This window comes from Alligator sinensis, unplaced genomic scaffold (genome assembly GCF_000455745.1).
Source record: "Alligator sinensis unplaced genomic scaffold, ASM45574v1 scaffold1107_1, whole genome shotgun sequence".
In the NCBI taxonomy this organism is placed as follows: domain Eukaryota; kingdom Metazoa; phylum Chordata; order Crocodylia; family Alligatoridae; genus Alligator; species Alligator sinensis.
Genome location: NW_005842787.1, coordinates 363,403 through 376,342, shown reverse-complemented (window position 1 = coordinate 376,342; position 12,940 = coordinate 363,403). Strand labels below are relative to the sequence as shown.

Genomic DNA, 12,940 nt, shown 5'->3' with positions numbered 1-12,940 from the left:
TGTGTCATAGAAACAAGGTCATAAAGTGACTTGTGTAATGTGTGGATAGAGACCCCAATTTCCCCTCTTACCAATGTCAATTAGGAATTAAGCTCTGCAGTTCAGTATTTGCACCAATATAAAAGTGCTGAGTCAGGGAAGACTCAGGCCTGTCATCGTATTTCAGAGATGCAAGTTTCACAAGAGATTTGACCATGAGCCATGTCTACTACACTGTGCTAGGAAGCACTGCACGGAAAGCATGTCCCTTTTGCTTGTTCCTGTTCTGTGTGCACTGCATATGGAAAACATGTTGCCATGGTTGGACTGGTACTGGGTGTGCCCTGTGTCTGTGTCAGCACTTACTGCGTGGCATTCTTCTGCCATGAGGCATGTGTAGAAGCAGGAAGAACTGGACATGTTTTCACAGTGGATGGTGCTAGAGCAGTGGTGCTTAACCGTTTGGCCCTGCAAACTGGATGAGTGGTCTGGAGCCAGTCCATGGGGGTGGGACACAGGGTTGGGCCCTGTGCAGCCTGAATTGAGCCCTGAGCTAGCTGGATCTTGCCCTGTGCCACTCCAACACTGCATCCAAATCTAGCACACAGAACCATGCTATCCAGACTGCAGGGCTCCTCATTGGTATGAACATTTGGCAGCAGGGGAGTAACAATTAATGCTGCCACCACTCCCTCACCATCAAATTTTCAGGTCTGTGGGGAGCCCTGTGGGCCAGAAGATGCAACTCCATTGGCCAGAACTGGTCCATGGACTGGGGGTTGATCACCTCTATGCTAGAGAGAGCTGTCCTTGTGTAGACACACTCTACAACGGGTTGTCAACTGGGGGTACACATATCCCCGGGGTACTTTGAAAGGGGCTAGGAGGGGCGGGTAGGGATGGAGTGCCACCATCAACCACCCCGTGCTGCCGCCTACCAGGAGCTGGGGGTGGGGGGAGGACAAGGGTGTTGACTCCCCTCTGTGGTCTGCACAGGCGCTGTCTGACTGGCTGGATGCCGGGGGGAGCTCACATGCGGTGGCCTTTGCCACTGTCCGCTACCCCTCGCTGCTGTCACGTGCAAGCCCCACCCCACTCCGCGTCCGACTGCTGCCACTTCACCAGAAGTGTACCCAGAAGAAGACCATAGTGAAAAACATGTAGACCAGCTAGCAAACATTAAAAGTTTTATCCTACAAACACTCATGTATGTGAGCAACTTGACTACATTAGTTTTCCTTAAGACTATATATATGAGCAAAGTTCCATACATAAATAATTTGTAGTGCATGCCTTTGAAAGGCTTGTTTGGCTGTATGGTACATATATGGCAAAGAACTTACCCAGGCATGAGGTTTTTGCCAGTTATGTCTATAAAAGATAAGGGCATCTATTTCATATTTGTAATTAAAAAAATACTGTTGAACTGTTTCTTTCTGTGATACCACGTTTAGTTTCTGTAATGTCTTTGTTCTCTACCTTTCTGTATTAACATCTTGCACAGCTAGCATGACCTGTCAGCCTTCTAGGTCTAATGTCTGTCAAGTCAATACAGTAAAAAAACCAGGTTGGGTAGTCCAGCTATAATGATGGCAGTTTGTGGCACAGAATTATAGACTATCTACTTTTCTCTATGGAAAGCTAATAATGCATGGAAAAAGTAAATTGATATCCATGTACCTGTTAAATTTAGGCTGTAAATTTAAGCAGTCTTTCACATTAACTGATCAAATTATGTAAATAAATGCAAGTATGTTTTAAGTTGGAATTTAATACGCTGATTAAACAGCTGTGTTGAAGTTGATGAACTAATTCAGCATGCTTAAAGATTGTTAAAAAGGTAGCAGTGAGGAAAGGAATAGTAGTGAAATACAGGTTATAAAACTTAATGGGGCTCCTATCCAACCATTCAGCATTTAGATCTTGATCCTGTGGGACTTCTGCATGTGTTTGAGTGCCCTGCTGATTTGAGACTTAGGTACCAGCAGTGGGTGTGCACAAACTTAGTTTGTAGCCACTTTACAAGGGAAGGGAGAGTTGTCACCTATAAGCTCACAGCTGCTGTTATACTGTAACTGCTGCGTCTGCATGATCCTGTAGTAATACAAATGAACTGAATGTACCTAATTTTGATGCTGGATGAAGCAAAGCTGAAGTTGAAACAGCTTTGCTGCATTTAGATCACCTATACCTAGAAGTTTTGAGCAGGAACAGGATCCTTCATCCCCTGAAGAGCTCATGAGGCCCATGTTATCCATTTTGCCCTTTCTGAGCTCTAGACCTACTTAAGGAGAGACAGAAGCAAGTCCCCTGTACAGCCACCAGAGTTTTCATTACAAGTCTTGCATGTATAGACTGATGAACTGATACCAAATATTCTCATTATGGTTTTTGCTTCTTTAGCTATAAGGTCACTTCTTTTTGCCTGTTTTGTTCTGTTGTCTCTTCAGAACACACTCTTCCTGGGACTTGTAAAGTAACACTCGTTAAGATGGTGGTAAAGCTGAGTTATCATAAGTGTTTATAGATGCTTCCATGTTCATCTTTTTTCACCACAGCTTTTGGGTCTTGACAAACTGTAATCTCAGTCTATGCAGTTCTGTGTTTCTTCCAAGATTAAAGAGCCTGAATATATGCAGCAGTTACTGAGCCTACAGAATAGCAGTGAACCTGTTATAACATTTATAAACTTGCACATGCCTTTTAAGTAATTATCTGAAGGAGAGAATATGATTCTATAATTATAATACAGACTCTAACAATCTCATAGGATGTGGTGCTAGTTGCTCTTTGGTTCAAGGAATTCAAGTTGCTGTCAGTAGCTTTAAAACTATTCCCATGGTTTTTAAGATGCATCTCTCCAAAGGTCATCCTGTTTATTCTGGCCAGCGTAATGCAGATCATGTGACAAGGCATTTAGGCCTGTTCTGCATATCTACTTTGTGGGGGTCATGAGATAGCTACTTCAGTTCAGCACATTGTGTATCAGTTTCTTCTGAGCCATCAGCATTTTCTCCTTTTAACGTGCAATATTGAATACGCCTATAGGACAAGTAAGGCTGATAAATTCAGAAGCAGCATGTGTGTACATGTATATAGATCATAATTCCCTTAGCTGCACTATAAAAATAATACTTGGGTTCCTAAATAGAAAGGGATTTTTTCATTCTATGTATGCTATTCTAATTTAATTTAACTTTTTGTAATGTTTTGTAACATCTGACCAGAAATTAATTGAAAATCTTTTGACTTGGATGCCAGTTTAAGGATGTAGCCACCTGCAGTAGGCATCACAATGTACAGCATAGGTAGAATGCTGCCCTCACTTCATTACTGCACTGTATCACATGCTCTTGTTTCTGTCAGTGTAACAGTGTATATTATTCTTTAGGTCTTTAAACCTTAAAGAATGATTGATACAAAGTTCTGATATCTGTTTCTTAGGCCTCTGACAGATGTTACACTTAAGATGTGATTAACTGGTTAATCATGTCTTTAGTGACCTGGTCACAAGTTTAATCAATTAATGGCATGATAAAATGAGGAATAAACAACAACAACATTACTCATACTGTGTGACTTTGTGACTGGTTTCTGTCAGACCTTTAATTCAGCATGTGGCCCAGCCTCTAAAGCATAGGGGAGCCTTTCAAGACTGTGCTCCAGGGGCTGGGAGTCCCCACAGCTGATCAGGGTTCCCAGCTGGAGACTGCACTCTGCAGCTGGTAGCCCTAGTCAGCAGATTGGAGTTCCAGTTAGGGGAGTATATGGTGCCCTCCACCCCATCCCCATGGGAGTTGAGCTAGCTACTGAGGTCAGGCCAGCAATATGGTGCAATGTATCTGATGTGGGATCCCACAGTCATGCCTCCTGCCGTGCATGTGTGGCATGACAGGAAGCTTAATTATTGGGATCCCACATCAGATCCCATTGCACCTTTACTTTAACGTCTGTCAGGGCCCTCATTGTGGAAAAGAAGGTGGAGGGAAGGGGGACATCCTTACAACTGCATGTAATGGTCATACCCTGTGAACTGTAGGCATGCATTCTCGGCCTGGACCAAATGTTTCAGTGTGGGGTTGGAACCTCATCTTTTATTAGTTACAATAAGTTACATATATTCAGCAGTGAAAGCTTGAATAACTTTTTTCCCATTAGTTAAAGCGGTTGGGTGTTATACAAGCTTTCCTATAAGGCAGTTTATTCTTATGTTTGCTCCTTTGATCTTTAGTTGTTACTGTTCCCCCTTCCCTTTCACACTCCAGACTCTTTTCCATTTGTTTCTCATAGGCGTACCTATGTTGGCAGTATGCCTGGCCGAATAATCAATGGCTTGAAGACTGTTGGGGTTAACAATCCAGTGTTCCTGTTAGATGAGGTTGATAAACTGGGGAAGAGTCTGCAAGGAGATCCTGCAGCTGCTTTGCTTGAGGTGAGATATAAAACAATCCTCCTTTCATTCAGTTGCACTCTGTCACTTCTAAGAATTGTTTCATTTTGGATTATCAGGGTTTAAATATTGTTCTCAAGAAGATTGAGGGTCGGTTTGGAGAAGGGATAGGGAGAATTTTACTGAATGAAAAAGAAGCTGAAATGGCTTCTGCATTGCTAATCTGTGATGATAGCTGGACTTTTCAGTGTCTTGTGTACAGTACCTGCTGGGTACTGAATAGATTTTTTTGTTAGCAGTGATCTGTGCCTAACTGTTAGTCCTTCTGTTGATTTCAGCATATAGGGAAAAAAAAGTTATTTTTTAAAATAATGTGTTAAACTTTGCAGAAGAGTCCATTTTTAATTTAATTATAGCTAAAAAGGAAGTCTGGTAAATATACAAGTACTGTATATTAGATCATGTAAGTCTTTGAATGGAAAGATTGTTTTATTAATGTAGCGTTAGTTGAAGTGGAAGAACTCATATGCATTACCCAATAAATAGCTGGATTTTTCTTGGGTGTTTTTCTGAGAACTATTTGTGATTTTTAAGGCTTTTGTGGGTACAGGCTAATACCATAACAAGGTAAGTGGCCCTGGACAAGAAGGATAGCATAAGTTAGTGAACACCTACTTGGATACAAATGCTTCTATATTTACATTTCTTGTTTGAAGAAGCTGAATAGTTTTTGTACATTAGTTAGCATTTTCCATATACTACAGAACTTATGCCGTTTCAAGGTGATTTGTAGCTGTCTGGTATAAATTGCTGTTGTGCCATTTGAGCTTGAACTACCAGCAGTTGAACTGTTCCCTAACTTCTGAAATAAAGTTCTCTGTTTTTCGTTGTGTTGTTGAATGATCTTATGAGCTAATTATTTCTGTTTCAGTGTCTGTTCTACCCTATTATTTACTCAGATGATGGTTAGATGTTGAATGTGAACCTTTTGACTTTTTAAAAAATGAATAGTGAAAATCTGTTTCTCAGCTGCATTCTCCATGCAAACCCATTATGGACATTCTTATATCCTTAAGTTTGTGCTCACTACCACATCTTTAACTTGTTTCCTAGTGATCTTGCTTTTCTTTGTTTCTTTCCAAAGTGACATAAGCCACATCAACATGTATGAATGGCATTGTTACACTTATAACCCACTTATGGGGGTGAAGTCTGTAGACTGCTTAAATGTTTGGAGATTGATGTTCTGTCTTAAAAGAGAACTCGTGCCTGAGGGTGTCTGTAGACATGTTGGGAGTCTGCTCTGATGCGCTGTAATTGCAGCATGTCAGAGCAGACTCAATTAATCAATGAATCAAGTCTGCTGGAGCATGCTAATTAGCATGCTGCAGCCAACCTCTGCATCTTGTGCATCAGCCTCCCTGCACTCCAAATGGTAATGGGGCCACTCTAACTGAAGTGGCGAGTAAGCTCTTTCAATGAGCTTTAGTTAAAGCACCCCCACCACCATTTTGAAGTTCAGGGATGCTGATACAGGAGACAGTGCTACACTCTAAAGTACCCCCCCCACTCCCAGAGTAGGTGTAAAAATGCCCTGAATGTTTGCCTTTTTTCATTTTGAATGAATGACTATGGATGTCAGGGACTGAAGCATTCTCTTGTGGGTAGGTCTGTAGAAGCAGCATTTCTGGTCTTGTCCTCTTTGAGGCAGAGCTTCACAGAACCCCAGTAGTGAGATATATGCCCAGCTTACAGTCCCTTCTTGTTCTGAGGGCTCACTTGGACATGTCCTCTTATATTTAAGGCTAGATTTTTCCACCTAAAGAGAAAGAGTTAGGGGAACCCAGGTCCATATTCTCCTCCAGGTTCCAGTCCCAGGACCTTGTTTTAAGCAGCTAACATATGCTCTTAACAATTGCTTGCTACTTCCATGGGCTTTCCTTCCTTGATAATGAATATTTTTTTCCAGTGGTATGCTCTGATAATCCCTCTTTTGTACTGTCTCATTTTATGGTTTCTTTCTGTCTCTGGGTTAGGAACTTCAAGTCTATTCCTTACCTCCATCTGCTACCCCTTTTGCTGTCATGCCAGGTATTGGTAGTTGGACACTTAACCCCCTTACAGGAATTCAGTTAAAGGTTCAGTGGGATCTTATCCACAATCCCAGTAATCTCACCTTCTGCCATGCTGTGCGCGCCCTTAGCTGCAGTGCACTTCTGAGGCTGGGAGCACTAGTTTGCTCACCGGTTTGGCTACACATTTCGTTTAAGATGTGATGGGAACCAGCCACAAAGTTGTTACAGCCACAAAGGTGTAACAACTTTGTGGCTTATTCCATGTTTTATTGTGCTATTAATAGAATGAACATGTGGCCAGGGGTGACTTGTAAGATGTGGTTCACTGGTTAACCACATCTTAAGTGTAATGTTTGCCAGGGACCCAAGTTGCACCTGGAGAAGTAACTGATCTGGTGATCAGTTTTAACCCTGTCTGACCTGTTAAGTCTGTATACCCAGCACAGATACTTAAAAGTTCTGAAGTTTATGTTCTGCCTCCTCTAACAGAACATACAGCTTTTTTTTTATCTGCTTTGGTATGTATTAGAAGGTCCATTTTGAATGATGAGTATGACTGTTATGTAGGAAATGATCAGCTAAGCAGGGCATCTATTTTTCAAACTCATTTCTATCATTTCTCTGCTGGCTAGCTGTCATTGCTAACCTGAAATAGCCCCCTAAAACATCTTAATGTTTAGATGAGTTTATAATAGTGATAATCCTCAGTGGTTCTAGTGTAGAGGGTTAAATTTTAGATGAAATGTACCCTATCCCAGAACTTGAAGGCAAATTAATAATTGCTGGATATGTTTTTAGTCCTGGTGCTTCTCTGGAGTTATTACTTAAGCAAAACAGAATGTCTTCCTATTTCCAGTTACTGTTCGTCAACAAGGGAACATTTATTCTAAATTTAGATGACCTCTGTTGAAAGCTGAAGAAAATAAAAATGGATCCAAATGCTTGATAGCGAGTGTGTGTTTGTAAGCAGAGAAATCACATTGAGTGTATAGGCAGAGTTAAACATTCGTGGGACTTGATCTAGATTTTGTGCTAATAAAATTTTTGGGACAGGGAAGCCTCTTTATATATGTGAGAAACCTAGCAAGACATCTGTGTTCCTAAACATTGGGTTTTTTGGTGGGTGGAGGGGAGGGGGTTGGCATTATCATTTTCCAACTTTCTAATTTCTTGGGAAATGTTTAAATTATGCATATGAAATATACATGTATTGTTAGAGTGTATTTTGTTAGCCTTGTATGTTCTAAGTACATAAGTGTAGTGTTGGCTTTTGTGGCTTTTTAGAAGTACACAACATGGCAAAGGAGAGTTACTAATGGGGGGAAAAGATGACTTTTCATGTCTTAAAGGCAGACAGAAAAACCCCTTGAAATGTTATATGGTGATTTTTAATTTCACATATTTATATATAACTGAATCTTCTGTTAGCTTCCATTACATATTAAAAATGTGGTAAAAATCACAGTTTTATTTATTTTACTTTAAGATGCTTGCCCATAGCTTAGCCCTAAAAAGCATTCAATGAGATGTGCTTACAGGCAAGGGTGGAGAGGAGGATTGATGTGTGTACTTAAATGAATTTTAAAACCCAGTAAAGATTATTTAACTAATACTGCGAATGCCTTTAGGAACTATGTTTTCAAAATCCCGTGGCTCTTTTATTTTCAAAAGAATATAATGTACACTTCAGAGGTGAGGCCTACCTGGGTGCATAGTTTTATATTTCTACACAGTAGCTGTATCTACACATGTGCTTTACTGTGGAGTAGACGAATTAGCTGCAGACTAAAGTCACTGTTTACACTTGCAAGGTATTAGGCCATAGTAAACTAATTAATGTTGGCGCAAGATAGTACTGTTGGGAACAGTACTGTCTTAGTGCTGGGGTAATTTACTGCGATTAAAAGCATGTGTAGATGCTCACTGCAAGTGTAAATTGTACCCGGTCAGCCCAGCCAGCTGGGGGGCCAGACTCCTGCCTGCTGCTTAGCTACACAGCTCTGTGCTTTCAACACTCTTGTGCCCCAGTCAGCCCCTCTGCTGCCTGACAATGCCACCCGGAGCTCAGGGCAGACCTCTCCCACCCCCTCATGTCCCCTACCAGTCCAGGCCTGCTCCACCCTAGCTCAAATTGCTGCTGTCCCAGGCACGTATGTAAACATTGCGCCCCGGAGTAGTTTACTCCAGCTTGAATTGCTTCAGAGTTTATTGCTTCCCGTTAATTACATGTGTAGTAGATGTATTGAAATACTTGCAGGCTTAAATGATTGTATAGAAAAAATCAAGGGCTGGATTTGAAGCTGCTTTGAAAAGCTTTAACTGTAAGCTCTAACCAATGCTGCCCGTGGAAATAAGATCTTTTTTTCTCTAGTAGTGAAATATTTTTTGTTCCTGTACTGCAGAGATTAGTAGATACTATGGCAAAGCAGCTCTACTCCAAAAGGAACAACAGAGTAAACTTGCAATATAAAAATTAATTGTTTGATCATTGTTGATTTTTATTTGTTTAGTATGAAGAAAATCTGTAGAAACTGTTTAGATCATTTTCATATAATTAAATATGCTTCCAAGTCAGAACTAAAATGTGATAAGGAAGGCATATCTTCAAGTGCCATTTTAAGGTGCTTTAGTCACTTTTAAGGCGCATTAAGGGCACAGGTCTACATGTGCGTGCCCTTAATGTGACTTTAAAAATGGTGATTTTAGGTTATTCGCGCCTAAAATTTGATACCTGCAAAAGCATGCATCAAATTTAGGTACAAATAGCTGAAGTGCCTTAATCCACATGTAGACACACTAAGGCATGATGATTCTGTGTATGTCAACTGACTTGGGGCTAACTTTAGTCCCAAGTCGGTCTACATACCATGTTAACACACCTTAGTGTGTGCATGTGTAGATGAGCACCTAAATTGCCTAAATGCGCATTAGGCAAATGCACATTAAGTTAGGCACTTGTAAAAGTACATTCCTGGAGTTTCATATATAATTGTAGTACACACCTGGAGTTTCATATATAATTGCTGATTGAATTATTGGTCAGTGCCCTTGAATGGCAGTTATTCCTTAAGGCTTCTGGCAGTAAATGAAAAGATAAATGACCAGAACAGGTGGTTGATCAGGAGAGCAAGTAAGAAACTTCTGAATCCAATGGTATAGTTGATAAACAGTAAATATTAAGAGGAAAGTTCTGAGTGCTAGCCTTGCTTTTAGAAATTAGATCTCATTTTCAATGTAATTTGAATAATCAACCTTCCCTATCAGGGGCAGACAGTTACTTTGGTTGAAGGGCCACTTGATGAGTTTCGGTGAGCTGTCTAGGGCTGCATGGGTAGCCCCACACCTTGACAGTTGCCCTACCTCCTGATTGCCATAACAGGACTGGAAGTCCTGCCTCCTAACCCCTGACTTTGCCACCAGAACAGGTGTGTATATGGGGGGGTTGTGGGGGTAGGGTGTGGGTGTGTGAGGTTTGTGTCATGTGAGGGAGGGTGGAGGGGATGTGGGGACCCCCACACACTCCCCCACATGGCGCACAGCCCCCGCTACTGGCAGCGGCGGCAGGCAGAGATGTTCGGGGTTCTCATGCCCATGCTGGTGCTTGGTGGTGTGCAGTTCTGGCCAGCACTGTGCACAGGGGCAAGAAGCACATCCTGCCCCTCACACCCACACTCTGCCCAGCCAGGCTCTGTGCTCCCACCACCCCCATGGGTTCTGTGCTGCTGCTGTCCCAGCTCCGTGCTGCCTGCTTTCACCCAGCTGCAGCTCCACCCTGCCTCGCGCCTGCTGCTGCCCTACCTGATGCCCAAAGCAAGCAGATGCTGGGGAAGCCAAGCAGGTGCCCCCACCGTGGCGGCAACAGGAGCCCTGCCCGGAAGTTGCTGCTGGCTGGGCCAGGCCCTTCTACCCACAAGGGTGGGAGCGAAGCTCAATACAGTATGTTGGGGGGAGGGGGGTATATATGTGGGCACCTTGCTCTCACCCTCATGGGAGGAAAGGCTGGGTTGGCAGGTGCCTGCGGGCCGGATGAAAGTGCCCCTGCTCCAGATACATTGCATTTTATATGCATTGTAAATTTCCATATGCTTGTCCAGCACATCAATACGATTTCAAAACTGGAATGTTTTGCTATTCAAATAATATAAGTCAAAATGATTCCACTTACAACCTGCTTCTTAGCCGTTCTGTTTGTATTTCCATTAAAAAAATCTTGCAGTCATGAAGAATTAGTGGGATGTGTTTTTAAACTAAAATGTTTTTCAAAAACTGCAAAGGATTTATAATAACAAAAATTAACTCTGAGTGGTTTCTAGTCAGTTTCCTGACAAGTGTTCAAATTGTAATTTTTTTTAATTATCAACACTGCTTATGGCAGTAACTCAAGTTGCTAGGACAAGGGATGTATTCATTCCATAATGGGAGGGATAAATTACCTTGACAGCAATATGCAGTTGCTCAGGAGTTGCATGGGTGCCGTTATGTGTAACATGAGAACTTTTCATGTCAACATAGCATTGATAATTTATCACGCGGGAAGAAAAAGCACAGTAATAATTTAAAGGGAGAGCTAGAATGAAGGTAGTAGACAGGTGTGGGTAGGAGGCAGATGTGTCTAAAATTAAAAGTTCATCTGTTGTGTAATAATCCACAATTCAGAAACTGGAGGACAGCACATTAATACTGCAGTGATCCATGTAAATACTGTTGTTGTCATCTAGTAGTGAAAAATGACTCGTTCACTGACAGCTTAAATACTTGTAAGTGTTGCACTAGCACACTTAAGAAGTAATAATAGCAATAGGAAGCCAACACTTCATTATTTAAGTCTTTAGTTTTGCTTTCATAACAGTGGTAATTTATTGCGGTTTTCATTGTCGTGCTTAATGTCACTGTATAGCAATGACTCTTAGGTATTTTAACTAATATAAATACAGTGAACCAGATGCACATTCTCTGGTAGAATGAACCTCTACAGATTGGGTAGCTGATTATCATACTACCTGAATTGTGTGTGCAGCTGTCTACTTTTGCATATAATATCTGTGTGCATTCATTTTTTTTGTCTCAAATTGAAGAAGACTGATTTTAGATTAATTGGACGTTTGAGCAGGTAATTAACAGTGTACTTGGTTTAGTTAGATTAGTGGCGCACACGCACGTGTGTGTTTTTTATGGTGCTCTTTCTGTAATTGGAGCAAGCCAAAATTGCACATAGAGTTAGTAAGCTTTTGCTAGGGTAGAATACACACTTCCAGGATACTATCTTCATAGAACCACGCACACTAATTCAAGTGTTCCGTGTGCATGCTCATGTCACATAAATGGATACAAACATTTCATGTTCACTTTATTTATGTTGTCCCTGATCCTGCATACTTTTGTCAAGCAAAAGATACCTTTGAAACGTAAATGATAGTGAGTTAATGAAACTTCTGTCAGAAGACTTGCTTGTCTGCTGTTCTTACACTAGAATTTATTAACAAACCAGGTTTGTTTTTTTTTCCCCTCCAGAAAATGTCAGTTCATTTAAGCTAATAATGTTTTGTAGATGTGTCATTGCTTCAGTGAACTCCTGTCATAATTCAGACCAGTCCTTCCAGGATATCCAGACTCCTTGCCCCAACTTCGGGGGCCCCAAATTTAGCTGGGGTTGGTTTTGGCTCTGCAGTAGAGAGAGCTGGTAGGCCTTGAGAACCCCATTGCATGCTAGGGCTTTCATCTTCCTTACTGTAGATATCACCTATAGGTCCTGGGAGCCACAGCTGAGCTGTGAATTTTAGAGCTTGGACATTTAAAAAAAATAATAATTCAGAGCAGTGCTGTTGTTGTTGTCTCTTTAGGAGACTTTGGAAAGCCTGACTTTTTTTTTCCTGATGCAGCCCTTTTTTCCTTTGAACCTCAGAGCCCACCCTTTGCCCAACTCTCTGGTTACAATATTGAAAATAACTTTAACTAAAAAATATCAGAGAAAAGGGTCTTCTTTAAAATTTGTTTACATTGTATATTGGACAGTATTTTGCAGTCTTCCTCCAGTGTTTATGTTGTTCACAGAACAACATGGGAAAGAGAGACAGCTTGACTAATAAGAAAACATGATTGTAAAACCACCAAATTGGCAGCAAGGCTGAGGCAAATATACTTTAAAGTACTAATAACTCTTTCTTAAATTGCTTTGATATAGACTAGGGACAGACATTACACACAAACTGGTTTAAGTGATCAGAAACTGGTGTAAACCTATAACAGAACAGACATTCAGTGCACATAAACCAGTTTCAAAATGGCCAAAACCAGTTTGAGAGAAACCTGGTTGAATGTAGTATCAGACTTAACTGATTTGACTCAAACCAGTTTATGCAATGTCTGTCCCAGACCTCTTTCTGGTTTAGCTTAAATCAGAGAACCCCAGCATCCCAGCTGGGCTCTTTCTGCCCTTCTGCTCCCCAGCTGGAGCAGGGACAGGCAGGGGCAGGGGTCTGGCCAGAGGGGTTTAGTT

General features: G+C 41.4%; 1 protein-coding gene across 1 annotated transcript in view; it reads left to right on the top strand.

Annotated features, from left to right (window-relative positions):
- LONP2 (lon peptidase 2, peroxisomal) overlaps positions 1-12,940 on the top strand; it is a 78,462-nt gene that overhangs the window by 22,266 nt on the left and 43,256 nt on the right. The window contains exon 7 of the mRNA XM_006034971.3: positions 4,270-4,411. Within this exon, the coding sequence (XP_006035033.2) occupies positions 4,270-4,411 (142 nt within the window). The remainder of the gene's footprint in view (positions 1-4,269; positions 4,412-12,940) is intronic.